General features: G+C 40.6%; 1 protein-coding gene across 13 annotated transcripts in view; it reads left to right on the forward strand.

Moving 5' to 3' along the window:
* adgrb1a (adhesion G protein-coupled receptor B1a) overlaps positions 1 to 11,272 on the forward strand; it is a 64,282-nt gene extending 53,010 nt beyond the window's left edge. For 11 of the 13 annotated variants that reach the window (XM_027001754.2, XM_027001746.2, XM_027001769.2 and 8 more), the window contains 8 exons: positions 3,934 to 4,032; positions 5,520 to 5,691; positions 5,832 to 5,927; positions 6,050 to 6,089; positions 6,707 to 7,371; positions 8,866 to 8,901; positions 9,015 to 9,173; positions 9,372 to 11,272. In XM_027001754.2, the coding sequence (XP_026857555.2) occupies positions 3,934 to 4,032; positions 5,520 to 5,691; positions 5,832 to 5,927; positions 6,050 to 6,089; positions 6,707 to 7,371; positions 8,866 to 8,901; positions 9,015 to 9,173; positions 9,372 to 9,566 (1,462 nt within the window). In that variant the 3' untranslated portion in view covers positions 9,567 to 11,272. The remainder of the gene's footprint in view (positions 1 to 3,933; positions 4,033 to 5,519; positions 5,692 to 5,831; positions 5,928 to 6,049; positions 6,090 to 6,706; positions 7,372 to 8,865; positions 8,902 to 9,014; positions 9,174 to 9,371) is intronic. The other 2 variants (XM_027001827.2, XM_027001836.2) reach the window with 1 other exon arrangement.
* The last annotated feature ends 1,586 nt before the right edge of the window (positions 11,273 to 12,858 follow it).

Genomic DNA, 12,858 nt, shown 5'->3' on the forward strand with positions numbered 1-12,858 from the left:
AAAGAGGCAAAAAAGGTTATACCAAAAAAGCACATTATTTGTTTTAGCAAAGCTATGATCTAAATAATTTCAGACAGTTTCTAGAGCATGAAATTAGATCGAAGACAACAGGGAGTAAATGAGCGACGTATAGCTAAGGGAGAGATTCGAGAGGGCTGGCTATTGGTCATGTCAAAAGCAAGATGGCACAGCTGTGCTTATTTCATTTGACTTTTGTGTACTCTACCATGCGTTGTTTTTTGTGTATGTCCACAGCTTGTCCTGATCTCTGGGTGTTATGTGCAGTGTCTTTTGTAAAATTGAATATGTCCATATCATTTTTTTTCATATTGGAAAGTGTTTCTTTAAAGGAGCCCAGCAAAGGCAAAATTTATATATGTATTTCATCTATATGATCGATATTGCTCAGCCTGAGTACATTTCCAATTTATCTCCATTGATTTTAGTTTTAAAATCATGTTAACTTAAAGGTTGTCCAGTTGTCATAAGAACTGAGAATAGTGATTATATACCAAAACACAGCACTGAATGGATCACTAATATTTTTTTTAATTGTGCTTTTACAACCATGACAGTTATTCTATTGTAGTAATGCTAAGTAATCTGATACTCTCATAATTTGTTTCACCAAATTGTAGCATTTATTCATGACATTCTCCTGAACATACCAATGTCAAATGGCATGTGTGTGTGACCCAAATGTGACCTCGTATTTGAGTGTTTCCTTTGCTGGGCACCTGCTGTGGCCTCCATCTCTGTTGCTTCTTCATCCAACAGCTTCATATCCTCTCCTGTCATTTCTGTCTGAATCTGTTTCTCTATTAGAAGAACAGTATGTCTGCCTGTGTGATGATCTCTCCTTTGTTTTTGTTGTTGTCAGAGTTACCACAGCATCCTCCTCGCTCCCACTCAGGGCTGTACTCTCTGCTTCGCCCTCTGTGTGCTAAGGGCACAGACGTAGGCCCACACCAACCATCTTCAACTTTCTGCTAATATCTATTTTCGGTCCTCACTAGCACCCAGCTGGCAAATTTAAAGAGGTTCACAGGCTTTTCCCACAGTCCATATTAAGTGACATTTGAGGCTTTGATTTTATTATTCAAAGTTTAATGTGAATTATTGTGGAAATGAGACCCGAAGGAACATTAGATTCAATTTTTTTTTTTTTGTGTGTGTGTGTGTGTGTGTGTGTGTGTGTGTGTGTGTGTCTTTGTCTGTAAATAGAAGTGGGAAGGTTTGGAAGGGCAACTCTTCTCCTTAGCACTCCCACTCTCTCTTTGTCTCTGCCTTGCCCTCATTCTCAAGGTTCAAACACATGGCATGTTTAATTAAAGCAATTAATGTGTGCTGTTTCTAATTAAGCGCAGTGCAGCATCTGCACACAGCTAGAATACCATCCCCTTTGAGATTGGTTGTGCAGGTGGGGGATATTTTATGAACTAGATAATCACAAAAGAGGAAAACAAAAAAGATCAGACTAATGATATGCATTCTATAGATATTCCCTATATGATACCTTGCAGTGAAAGACAAAAGGCAGCTTCAGAGGCAAGGTGGACATGTTCCAATGCAAGACAGGACTCCTCATACCTGAAGCAATGAGAGCAGGCATTACCCCAACCTCTGAAAGGCAAATGCCAGAAGCCTGAATCCTGCAGTAACAGAATTCCACCAAGCAAATAAGTTTGTTGTTATTGTTAGCTCATGTATAGTAATCCTTTTCGGTTGATTGAGTAATGGTAGATATTTGACATGCTTACCAATACCGTTTGCAATCCAGAGGCGGAGCTTGCATTTTTAGTAAATGGGAGCAAGTGAGAAAGCCTAGATACAAGTTACAAGATACAAAAATAACATAATTGCAAAATTACTGTAAATATCTGAGAAATCATGCAGTAGGAATCATCTAACCACTTTGTAAAAAGCAACAACAGTGAGGATCTATGAACATCAACATGCATATTTATTTTTGTTGTTCCAGAATGTGTTTACTGTGATGACAAGCAGTAGCTGGATGTTTTTAATGTATCAGACATATTGTGACTCTTTTAAATGTGCCGTCTGATTCCAAGAAAATGACCCATTTAGCCTAAGTAGAGTGAGTGGTGAAATCTTTGGAAGCAGCACAACTGCAGATGTTTTACTTTTAATGAATGAAAGTGGAAATGGAAAAAAACACAGCCATTGTGTATAAATAATTTATTACATGTAAAACGATAAGTTATAAGTTATGGTTTTCCAAATACTGCTTTGTGGTGGTTTCTCTATAAAGGGCCATGGGTGTACAGCACCCACAGCAGCCATTGAAGCTATACTATAGATGCAGTTTTTTATGCTGTAAGCAACCAGAGTGTGATTCTATAGACCTCCTCCATTAGCCCCATTTGACTCAGTACAGACTAGGAGTTTTAATACTAAACATTTTTAGTTTTAGTTCTGCATAAGCCATGCTGAAGCTCGGACATGGTTATTATTGATTCAAATATCACAGATTGATTCATATGATGTTAACTGGATGAACGTTCTGTTGACCCCCTTAACCAAGACGAGAGGAATTCAACTCTGGACTTGGAATCCAAACTCCATTCCTAGATTTTATATTTGTTGATAGCTAATATTTATGAGATTTCATATTCAAATCAGAGCCCTTGAGGTCTAGGCTCTATAGATTTAATACCCACCAATTATCCAACACTCAGATATGACAATTACTTACATTACCTATTCAGTTAATTACCAGTGATTACAAAATCCATGCCCAGATATAGTGTTTGAGCTCTGAAGTTGAAATCCTTTAAGGTGGAGCAGTTTTGAACTGGGGGAGCAACTGGGTCTAACCAAAAATCAGAGTAGCATGGAGCAGATATCATCAAATCAAGAGTTGTATGTGCCTGTGCTGGAGTGGCTCTTCAGTGCTGTACACCTCATCTTTGGAAGCCCCTCTGGCATCCAGCTTACAGACTAGCAAAGTGACCTTGTAATTCAAAAAAATGCTGATTGCTTTTTAATATCACTGCCCACAGCCAGCATTTATTGGTGGTATTGGCCTTTAGTGTGGAATTGAATTTCTGATATGTGGATTTTAATCTACATGTCTGCCAGCTGCAGGATCGATCCCTTGACTTCAAGGCTAGTCATACTGAGCTGAGAGCTTTAACTGGTATTTCACAAGCAAACAGTTTGTCTCTGTGCACAGGTACATGCCTTGACAAAGGTAATTTTGTGGAAAGTTTTTTAAAGTATGATTGTGCTCTGCATATGAGCTGAATGGCATTTTAAATTAAACTATGCAACTTATTTTTATGTTTTAGTGAATGCCATAAATTTTACCGTGTGTGTGTGTGTGTGTGTGTGAGTGTGTGTGTGTGTGTGTGTGTGTGTGAGTGTGTGTGTGTGTGTGTGTGTGTGTGTGAGTGAGTAGTATGGTTTTAGTGTGGCTGTAGGCATGTATAAGTATGGGTTACAGTGCTCAGTTTCTCATCCTATGTCCCTCTCTAAGACAGATGTGTGAGATAGATAACAACTACATTCAGCTCTAAGCAAACACAGCTGTAGTGTAGAAATAGAATGGTGTAGAAATAGAAACATGTAGACTTTAATGTGACCAACATCAAATTAAATAAAATCTAACCTAATGCTAACATAACAAAAGAGCAGGAACATTGGGTTACACTGGAGTGATTATCTAGATTGTTAATTGCTAATTCTCCAGTAGTTTTCTGTTCTCAATATCTGACAGTATGTCCCGCTTGTTAAATTAGATATAAATGAAGGAATAAAGTGGAAGTGGTGTGCTCTCAACCCTGCCCCTGTGCATATCCCATAGCCCTGACAGGGAGCTTAAAAGGGGATTCTGTGGCCAGTAGTACTGTGTGTGTATGTACGTATGTTAGTGTATGTGTGTATTTTCAGTGTGTTGATTTGACTTTGCAGTCAGATGACAGTGCCACTGTACAATATGACGCTCAAATGTGCCAAGTGCGGAGTTATCTCGTCGGCCGACCTTTCCACCACAGCTACCAGTAACGCCATGTTAGTGCTGCTAATTATTTACCAACTCTTTACTGCTCGACCTTCAGTCCTCTCCTCCTCTTCTGCTTATTTCTTCACTCCTTTTTTTTCCGGTTTTCTCCTGATTCATCCCCTGCTCCAGACCCCCCCACCCCCCACCCAGTCCTTCCCCTCAGAGGACTTGTGAGGCTCACACCCCATGGCTCATGTTAGGTGAAATGTTTAGATTTAAACAATACTATAAAAGGCTATTCATTTATATCAAAATAAATAAAAGGATATATTATTGTTTACAGCATTGTGTGTGTGTGTGTGTGTGTGTGTGTGTGTGTGTGTGTGTGTGTGTGTGTGTGTGTGTGTGTATGAATGTGTATAATGCTCTACAATAGTATTGAAAAGTTAAAAATATATAATATGTGTCATCGAAGAGTTCTCTTGTTTTGAGGGAGGCCATTGCTTATCATAACATGGGATTGAGTAGTATGATTCTTAATCTATTAATGCAAGACAGAATAATGTACATGGCTATGAATATGGCCTGACCACTTGGTACTGTGCGAGTGTTTTTGTGTGTGGGTGTTTCTATTGAGGATTAAAAAGAAACCTGTTTGAAGTGATGGTTGACACAATCCCCTATATGTGGATTTATCTTTGGCTTGTTTTTATTTTGGTGGGTGTGTGTGTGTGTGTGTGTGTGTGTGTGTGTGTGTGTGTGTGTGTGTGTGTGTGTGTGTGTGTGTGTGTGTGTGTGTGTGCACGCGCTCATGCCTACAATATGTAGATGACACTGAGAATACATGAAAACGAATTGACTTTGTGTGTGTGCGTATGTTTGTGTTAGTGTGTTTGTCTTTCAAACAATAATAATATAAATTAAAAGATCACAAACCAAAAAGTGAAATCTGAGTGAGATTATCCAGTTGTGGCTAAGGACAGAGAGCTCCTCTCTCACACCCATTACTGTGTCCGTTTTCCTCTGTCTTCCACTTTTTCATTTGTCATCCTCTTCTGTTCTTCATTGTTCCTTTACTCACATTCACTCCTCTGGTGCTCCTCCTCCCATGTTTTGATACAGCTATGCAACTACATACAGTATGTATGTCAATATGTCTGTATAAAGATATGACTGAACAAACTGTCCCTGAATATCTCTGTAATACATTCCTAGAAATTAGCAACCTGTATATCTATACACATTATAGGTATATGGATATAACGTTTTGTTGTGATTAATTAATAGCGGACTTGACAGACTCATATTGAAAAGTACACTAAAATTTATATTTCACTAAGATTAGCTACAAAACTGGAATAGTGCAAACTTTCAGTGGAGAGAAATACATAATGAATGCTTAACTGAAGCAAATAGAAAAATAAAAACATGTAAACACAACTTGTCAAATAATTATTAGATTTTCTTTTCCCCATAAAATTCTCATTCATTTATTTATTCATTTTTGTCTTAATGTGTGTTGAGGACTGAATGTAAATCTTCTGCCATCCTGCAGGGCATCACTATGGAGCTCCTGTGTGGTGCTGCCACTGCTGGCACTCACCTGGATGTCTGCAGTGCTGGCAATCACTGACCGCCGGTCAGCCCTCTTTCAGATCCTCTTTGCTGTCTTCGACTCACTGGAGGGCTTCGTCATCGTCATGGTGCACTGCATCCTGCGCAGAGAGGTGCGGGGAGCTCATGATCATGTGGCTCACTCTACCTTTTGGTAAAAGAGTGTGTGGGGAGGGGTGTGTATGGGTGTAGGTGTAAATTCATAATGTCATTTATATTGTGAATTGACCATGATTTTTGTGTGGACCTTTAGGTTCAGGAAGCAGTAAAGTGTCGAGTTGTTGATCGCCAAGAAGATGGCAATGGTGACTCAGCTGGATCTTTTCAGAATGGCCATGCTCAGCTTATGGTAATTAAGTTGGTAGTACCTTGTAATGTAATTATATGCAACCCAATTGCCTTTCTCTAGTGTCATTATGTTATGAATTCCTGTACTTCCCCACTAAACTGGCCTCTTTGCATTTCCTCCAGACTGACTTTGAGAAGGATGTGGATATGGCTTGTAGATCAGGTAGGATACAATTCTTCTATTATTTCTATGCCTTTCATGGAGTAAGAATTTCTGCCTTTTCTCAAAGTGCTTCACATACTCTTCACATACTCCATGTACTGTTTCAAGATACAGCCATTTGTTTTGACAAGAATCATACTGCTTTGTATACATCCATGATGAAGTTTTTTTTTCCTGAAGATTTTGAATCTGATGTCTGCTGCTGAGTTGTAATATTCAGATAAATTGGGCTGTTGGCTCACTTGCTGAGCCCCAGATCCGCTGGCCACTTCTAATTAAGAGCCTCCCAATGCTTCGCAGCCAACAATGCTCTGATATCCATTAGGGTTGGGAATCTGATTCTCCCTCTAGACAGGATATCATGCCTGCATCTAGACACATAGCATGGCTGCGACACAGCAGCCTGTCAGCAGGTTTTAACGGATGATTTTCACACAGGTGTGCCTGGGTATGTGCACATGTGTGACTTGAAGCCTGTAGATAATAAACAGGTGTACTCTAGGAAAGGGAGAACAATGAAATCAAATTCTACGATACTCTGCCAGCTTCTGCACAAGATGGTTGCTTTATAAATAGTGTCTTAATGAATGTGATGCTATGATTTTTCTCTTTTCCAGGCACTATGAAGCGCTCCTCCCTTCAGGGTGAAGAGAAGTTAACACCTCAGCAGCTCACACTCCAGAAGGGCTCCAACTTCAACACCATGCCAGCCAGCATGGCCAAAGTTCACCTGCAGAATGTGGCCGATTACTCCAGCCACACACTTACTCTGCGCCGAGAGAAAGGGGCCATCGCTGGGGTCAGTACAGAACTGCCTGGAGCTAAGTCCATCTACATCTGCGATGGGGAGCTCTTCAAGCAGCTTGATGGGGATCTAAACCGAGGCCCAGGGGACAGCACCAGCTCTGAGGGAGGAGGGGTGGCTCAGGGTTACGTCATCCTGCCCAACAACAACATGGCCACTCTCAGGCCAGCCAAGGCCTGCAAGGAAGACCAGGCCAGCAAATACAATATCAGCATTGAGCAGCTGCCCCAGACCCGACTCATTCACCTGACCAATTCCGCTGGCACAGAGCCTGGGGTGGCCTTCGGCCTGAAGCCCCTCCCGTCTGAACGGGTCAGCGTGTCCTGCTCAGAGAGAGACTCCCCCGTGAAGACAGTGCAGAACATCTCTAGTGAAGTACAGATGACCAACAGCGCATGCGAACCTGGGGACTCTGGCACTTCAGGCGTGATGTCAAAGAGTGAGACTGTCTCTACACTGTCCATGAGCTCCCTGGAGGTAGGCCACTTCAGAAGGTTTATCCTCTAACCAAGGAATAGACATGGCTATTTATTCAATCAGATAATAGGATGTGCAGAGCTCATTGGGTTTAAGCTTTACCCCTTGTTTTTGTGCCTCGGCTATCTGATGCTACTGCCAGATTTTATACCACTGAAATATGTCACAAGAACTCCCTAGTTTTCATAATTTAATTGATTATCTTTATAAAAACTTTAAATCTCAAATTATGCACTTGGAATTGTACACATCCAAACAGCAATATAGTAATATAGAAAGGCTTCTAGCATTAGATAATATGAATAGATTTCCTGCATATTCTGCAGAGAACTGCTAGAAATGGTAGCAAAACAGTTCACTACCTATAAAATCTCATCTGTTACTGAAAGGTCATGCTTAAGCAGACAGAACAGTAAAGGAGTGCTAATCAAATTCCGTGTATCAGTGTGAGGCTACCTGCAGGCTGTATGGGGATGAAGCTTAGCTACTGCGACACTGTTTGTGTGTATCTTAATTAAGAGAGGATGCTCTGTTTGAATTATTCATGTTGCTGGTGACGGGGTTGTTTTCTAAATGGCTGTCTATAAACGCAACATGCCAAAAGGCACTATCAAAAAGACTAAACGTTCGGAGTGTTCAGAGAAGAGGTGGCATTAGTTTAACTCAGTCTTTTCCTGGTTTTTCATTCTATTCTGTCCACAAATCACTTCGTCAATGTTTTTTTTCTTCTTCTTCTTTCCTCTACACTTTTCCCAGTGCCACTGCTCACTAATGGATGTCACTCAGCAGTTCAAGGAGCTGTAGCGCAGTTTGCTTTTTGAGTTGGAATTTCATGTTAATGTTTATTATGTAGGACATGAAGAATAAGAGTGAAAGAACATGTCTCAGAAGAGTGCCTGAGATGAAGTAAGCATTAGGTTTCTCAAAATCTCAATAACACTCTTTGGGAAAACCGAATGGTGGAATACACACAAGCAAAAATGTAAAATCTGTCATTTTGCAAGCCCTACTCAAAAGCTGAAAGGCATCAGAAATTAGCCTCTTTAGCACAGGAGGGGGGAACAGTCTCCTCCAAAGGTCAGTCCTTGGTCACGTTTTGAACGTTAGCCAGCAACTAGTGTGGACAGCTCAGTGACCGTGGTGCCCAGACCCCGGCCTGCCTCTTCTGACCTCAGGCCAAACATGCTCCCAGAATGCCGTGCAAGGTGGCATCTGTGCTGCTGGCGAAGCAGGCAGAAGGTCATACTCTCCTCCGACGGTTTCGGATGGGCTAACGAAAGGCCATGCGGTCACAAGCTGTTTACTGCACATTCATGCCAAATTCTCAGTGAAAACTACTATTCAGGCATAGCCCTTGTCTACTACTTAGTCAAAGATTTTTTCTGATTTCACTATTCTCTTTATAATTTTTTCTGATCCAAAACTATTTTATGTAAGTTTTTCTCTAACTAATCAAAAACAGTGAATGGCTTTTTTATTACTTTCTCCATGCAGAGAAGAAAATCACGCTATGCAGAGTTGGATTTTGAGGTATTTGCAGTCTCCTTTTACCCTGGCTTGTGAGAATCATGATGTTGTGCAGCTATGTGTCTGTGGTATTATGTCGTTGGTACCATTTGTTTACTCTTAATTTGCTTTTGCAGAAAATCATGCACACACGCAAGCGCCACCAAGACATGTTCCAGGACCTGAACAGGAAGCTGCAGCATGCAGAGAAGGACAGAGACTCTCCCCCAGTGGACAGCAAGCCTGGAAAGAGATGGAGTGTGTCATCTGGAGGCAGTGATAAGACCAACCTTAGCGTAAGCTTTTAAGCATATTTTTCTTCATTATTTTTCAGCTTCCTGTCTCTCTCAATTTCCATATTTCCTTAATTTATCTTCATCCATGCAGATTTCTCTCTCTTTCTCTGTCTGATTTACTCTTTCCTCACTGTCACTGTCAGTTCATCACCGTCACTGTTACTATATTCTCATACCTTCACTTTCCTCCTCGAACAGGACAAGCAGCAGACACCCAGCAAGCGGGCATGGGAAGGCATCAGAAAGACCCACTCTCCCCCATCATGGGTGCGCAAGGAGCTGGAGCCCCTGCAAGCCTCCCCTCTAGAGATGCAAGCAGTGGAGTGGGAGAAGGCTAGTGCAACCATCCCTCTGGTGGGCCAGGAGATCATGGACCTGCAGACAGAGGTCTGAGAGGCCTCCGGCACTGTACATAGGCTTGGAACAAACTCCACTGGCAGGGAACAGAGAAATAGAGATACAGAGAGAAAGTGAGAAGTGAGGAAGACTGTGTGTGATAAATACAGAAGAATATGGAAGAATGGCCTGGCAATTTTCTTTGGTGTGCAATTTGTTTGATGTTGATGCTGGAATGGCCTTTTCCTTGAAGCCGAGGGGAATCGTAACACATGGAAAATACACTATGAACATGCTACTGTAGAAATGGCCCAGCATTACCCAGACTGAGCAGGTGAGTTTTGGAGATTGCCATGTGAACATAGGGACTGACTAACCAAGGAGGTAAAAGGAAATTCAGGCTGTGATTGAGAGGAGCCTGAGTGTGTGGCCTTCAGTTTCTTACATTCTTCTTGAACATACAAACAAACCCAGACACACAGACAGACACACACAAATTTCTCTACACAACAAAGGTTTAAGACCAGTATGGATAAGGATATTTGGATTTCTACACACAAAAAGCCTTCTAGCAAAGGTCTAGAAAGCCACAAATATACTGGAAAACCTCATTTCATAAGCAATCACTCAATATTCCTGTAATCATGATTCTGATTAATTATTATTATTATTATTATTATTATTATTAATGTGCCACAAAACAAATACCTATGCTACTTCAGCTTTGATGGGTTTTATGGTGGTGGGGTCTGCACTACCCAAGTACAGAGGCCAAAGCCATCCGCGTATGACTGTTAATGAGAGGAACACCTGCTCCACATGCCCTTCCACACTAACTGAACGGGGGATTTGACCACATGACTCTACCAAGCCAAAACCACCCACATTAGTGCCACATGAGTGCCGCCCACAGCCCAGCGTCAGCCAATGGGCCACTGGCCACACGCTAGCCATCCACGGATGCTTGGGAAATATCTGGGCAAGGCTATGATCTTACAATGCCATCAGTGAGGGACTCTCCCTCTGTGATCCTGTTGGTGTATTCTTCACTGCAGACAGGGCATGACTGCTGGATCAGAGTGGCGAGCCCATCTGTGGATGTGCTGCCATAAAAAGGATGACTCTGTTCACTTCACGGTGGCGCCTTGACACGCTCATTGGGACTGTGGAAGATGCTGATCACACTAAGGAAGAAAGTTAGCCTTGAATAAAATGCAAGCTGATAAATAAATGCACAATTTACACACACACACACACACGTGTGTGTGTGTGTGTGTGTGTGTGTGTGTGTGTGTGTGTGTGTGATATAAATAGATACAAAAAAACAAGAATTTGCAATTTGATTATGTGGTCAGATGATGGTTGCACACAAAGAAAGCACAAGGCTTCATCCTCAGAGTCCTGTTGTACAGCATTGTAATTATTTCCAGAAGAGTTCTACAGAATTAATTTTAGCCTATAAATATCTTTCTTACTGTGCTTGGGGAATATTGTTATTCTTATGAAGAAAAATCATTGCGATTATGAGATCCCCAAATCTCGTCAGGTTACTGGACTATATGAGTGTTCTGTAACTTCATGTAACAGTGTGTGTTTTAATATCACTGACTGTCACTCCAGAAGATCTGTACTTGTCTGATCTCCCAATCGAACAGCACCACCCCCTCCCTTTTTTAGTTAACTGGGTCTCTTTGTTAATGTACAGTTTTCAGAGCACAAGATGAATGTGTCATATTTCTAATAAAAAAATCTATATAATCATTTGTAATGTGTCATATACCTTTCTGCCTATCTGTCCTTGCTGTCGTTACATTTTGTAGAATCCTCCCACATACTTCCTATATGAAAAAAGAATGGCTTGTTGCTCTTGCACAATCCAAGACAAATTATGTTCTGTGTATCTAATGAAATTTGAGTTCCTAACATAATTGAATGAACGAATGAACACACAAACAAATTAACAGACATATGGAGTAATACACAATGGGCGCTTAGATATTTAGGTGTAGCATTACATACCTGTGATTAGACAAAGGAAAGTGGATGACTGAGCTGGCTTTGGAATTACTTGTACTCTCAGAGCATAAATCCAGTCTGGACAGCAAAGCAATCTACTAATAAAGATTTAAGTAGTCATAAATAACAGAGAAGATAAACGTCATGTGCATTGTTATTAGATTTGAAGAATGTAGCAAGGTGAGAGTAGCAGCACCCAAGGGAGTGTGAAGCAAGCGCAAAGCCATTTTATGTTAGAGCAGGGCTGCCCATTGTCCTCCCCATAATTCTTCTAATTATTTTTAATTTCTTACAAAGCACATCAAAAAAGAGGAATTTAATAAAGAGTGTTATACTATGACAAACAGTTTCACAAAATGTTTCTAGCTTCAATAACATTGAGGTCAGAATTTTAGAACGTGACTGGCAGTATAATACTGCAGAAGAGTGGGGTCTGTGAAGGGTGCTAAACAAGTGGGGCTAACTGGAGTATGACTTTCAGCTGTGTGAGGCTCTGATAGTTATGTGTATGTTTTTGCAGTAACTGGCAGAGACTCACACTTAAGTGAAACCCAAAGAGCCTCTTGTTTAGCAGGACTCACTCTGGCCCCTTCTGGCCCAGGGCTTACTGGGTTTAATTTTTAATGTTTAGTAGAACTGTTATAATACTTTAAGCACACCAACAAAAATTTTTGTGCACTAATTTCAATGCACATTATTTTCAAATCAGATCTAATGTAACTATATAAAATTCAGGACAAAGCCCTGAGGTTTCACACTTACATGCACATAAACACACACAAACACAGATAGTTGGATCAAATAAAATCACAGAATGATATAATAATAATAATTAAATAAAAATTTCCCTCTTGCTTTCTCATATTTTAATAAGTCAACTATATTGTTTATACTTGATTTGTTAATGTATGTGGACCTCTATTTCCAGAGATATTTCCTTGTTTAGTGAAGACCAAGCTGCTAACTGTTCTGAACAGGGTAAAAATAAAAGTCAGGACAAAGGCCTGATGTTTCGCACTCCCATTGCACACACACACACACACACACACACACGCACACACACACATTCATTATTATATACAGACATCTGTTTCCAGAGATCACTTGCTTAGAGCAGATCAAGCTGTTAAACTGTTTAGACAGAGGGCTGTCCTGGCTTTTGAGTCTGTATTTTATATAGCTTAAATTGTCCTATATTATTCTGTTGAACTCACAAAGGTCATTTAAATACTGACTCATTTAACTAGATGAGAATGTTATTTATACATTGTTGAAGACAACATAAAACAAGCTGGGAGGAAATTAAATCAGTTTGAAGGAATTCTGAAGGATC

The sequence above is a fragment of the Electrophorus electricus genome, chromosome 10 (genome assembly GCF_013358815.1).
Source record: "Electrophorus electricus isolate fEleEle1 chromosome 10, fEleEle1.pri, whole genome shotgun sequence".
In the NCBI taxonomy this organism is placed as follows: Eukaryota; Metazoa; Chordata; class Actinopteri; order Gymnotiformes; family Gymnotidae; genus Electrophorus; species Electrophorus electricus.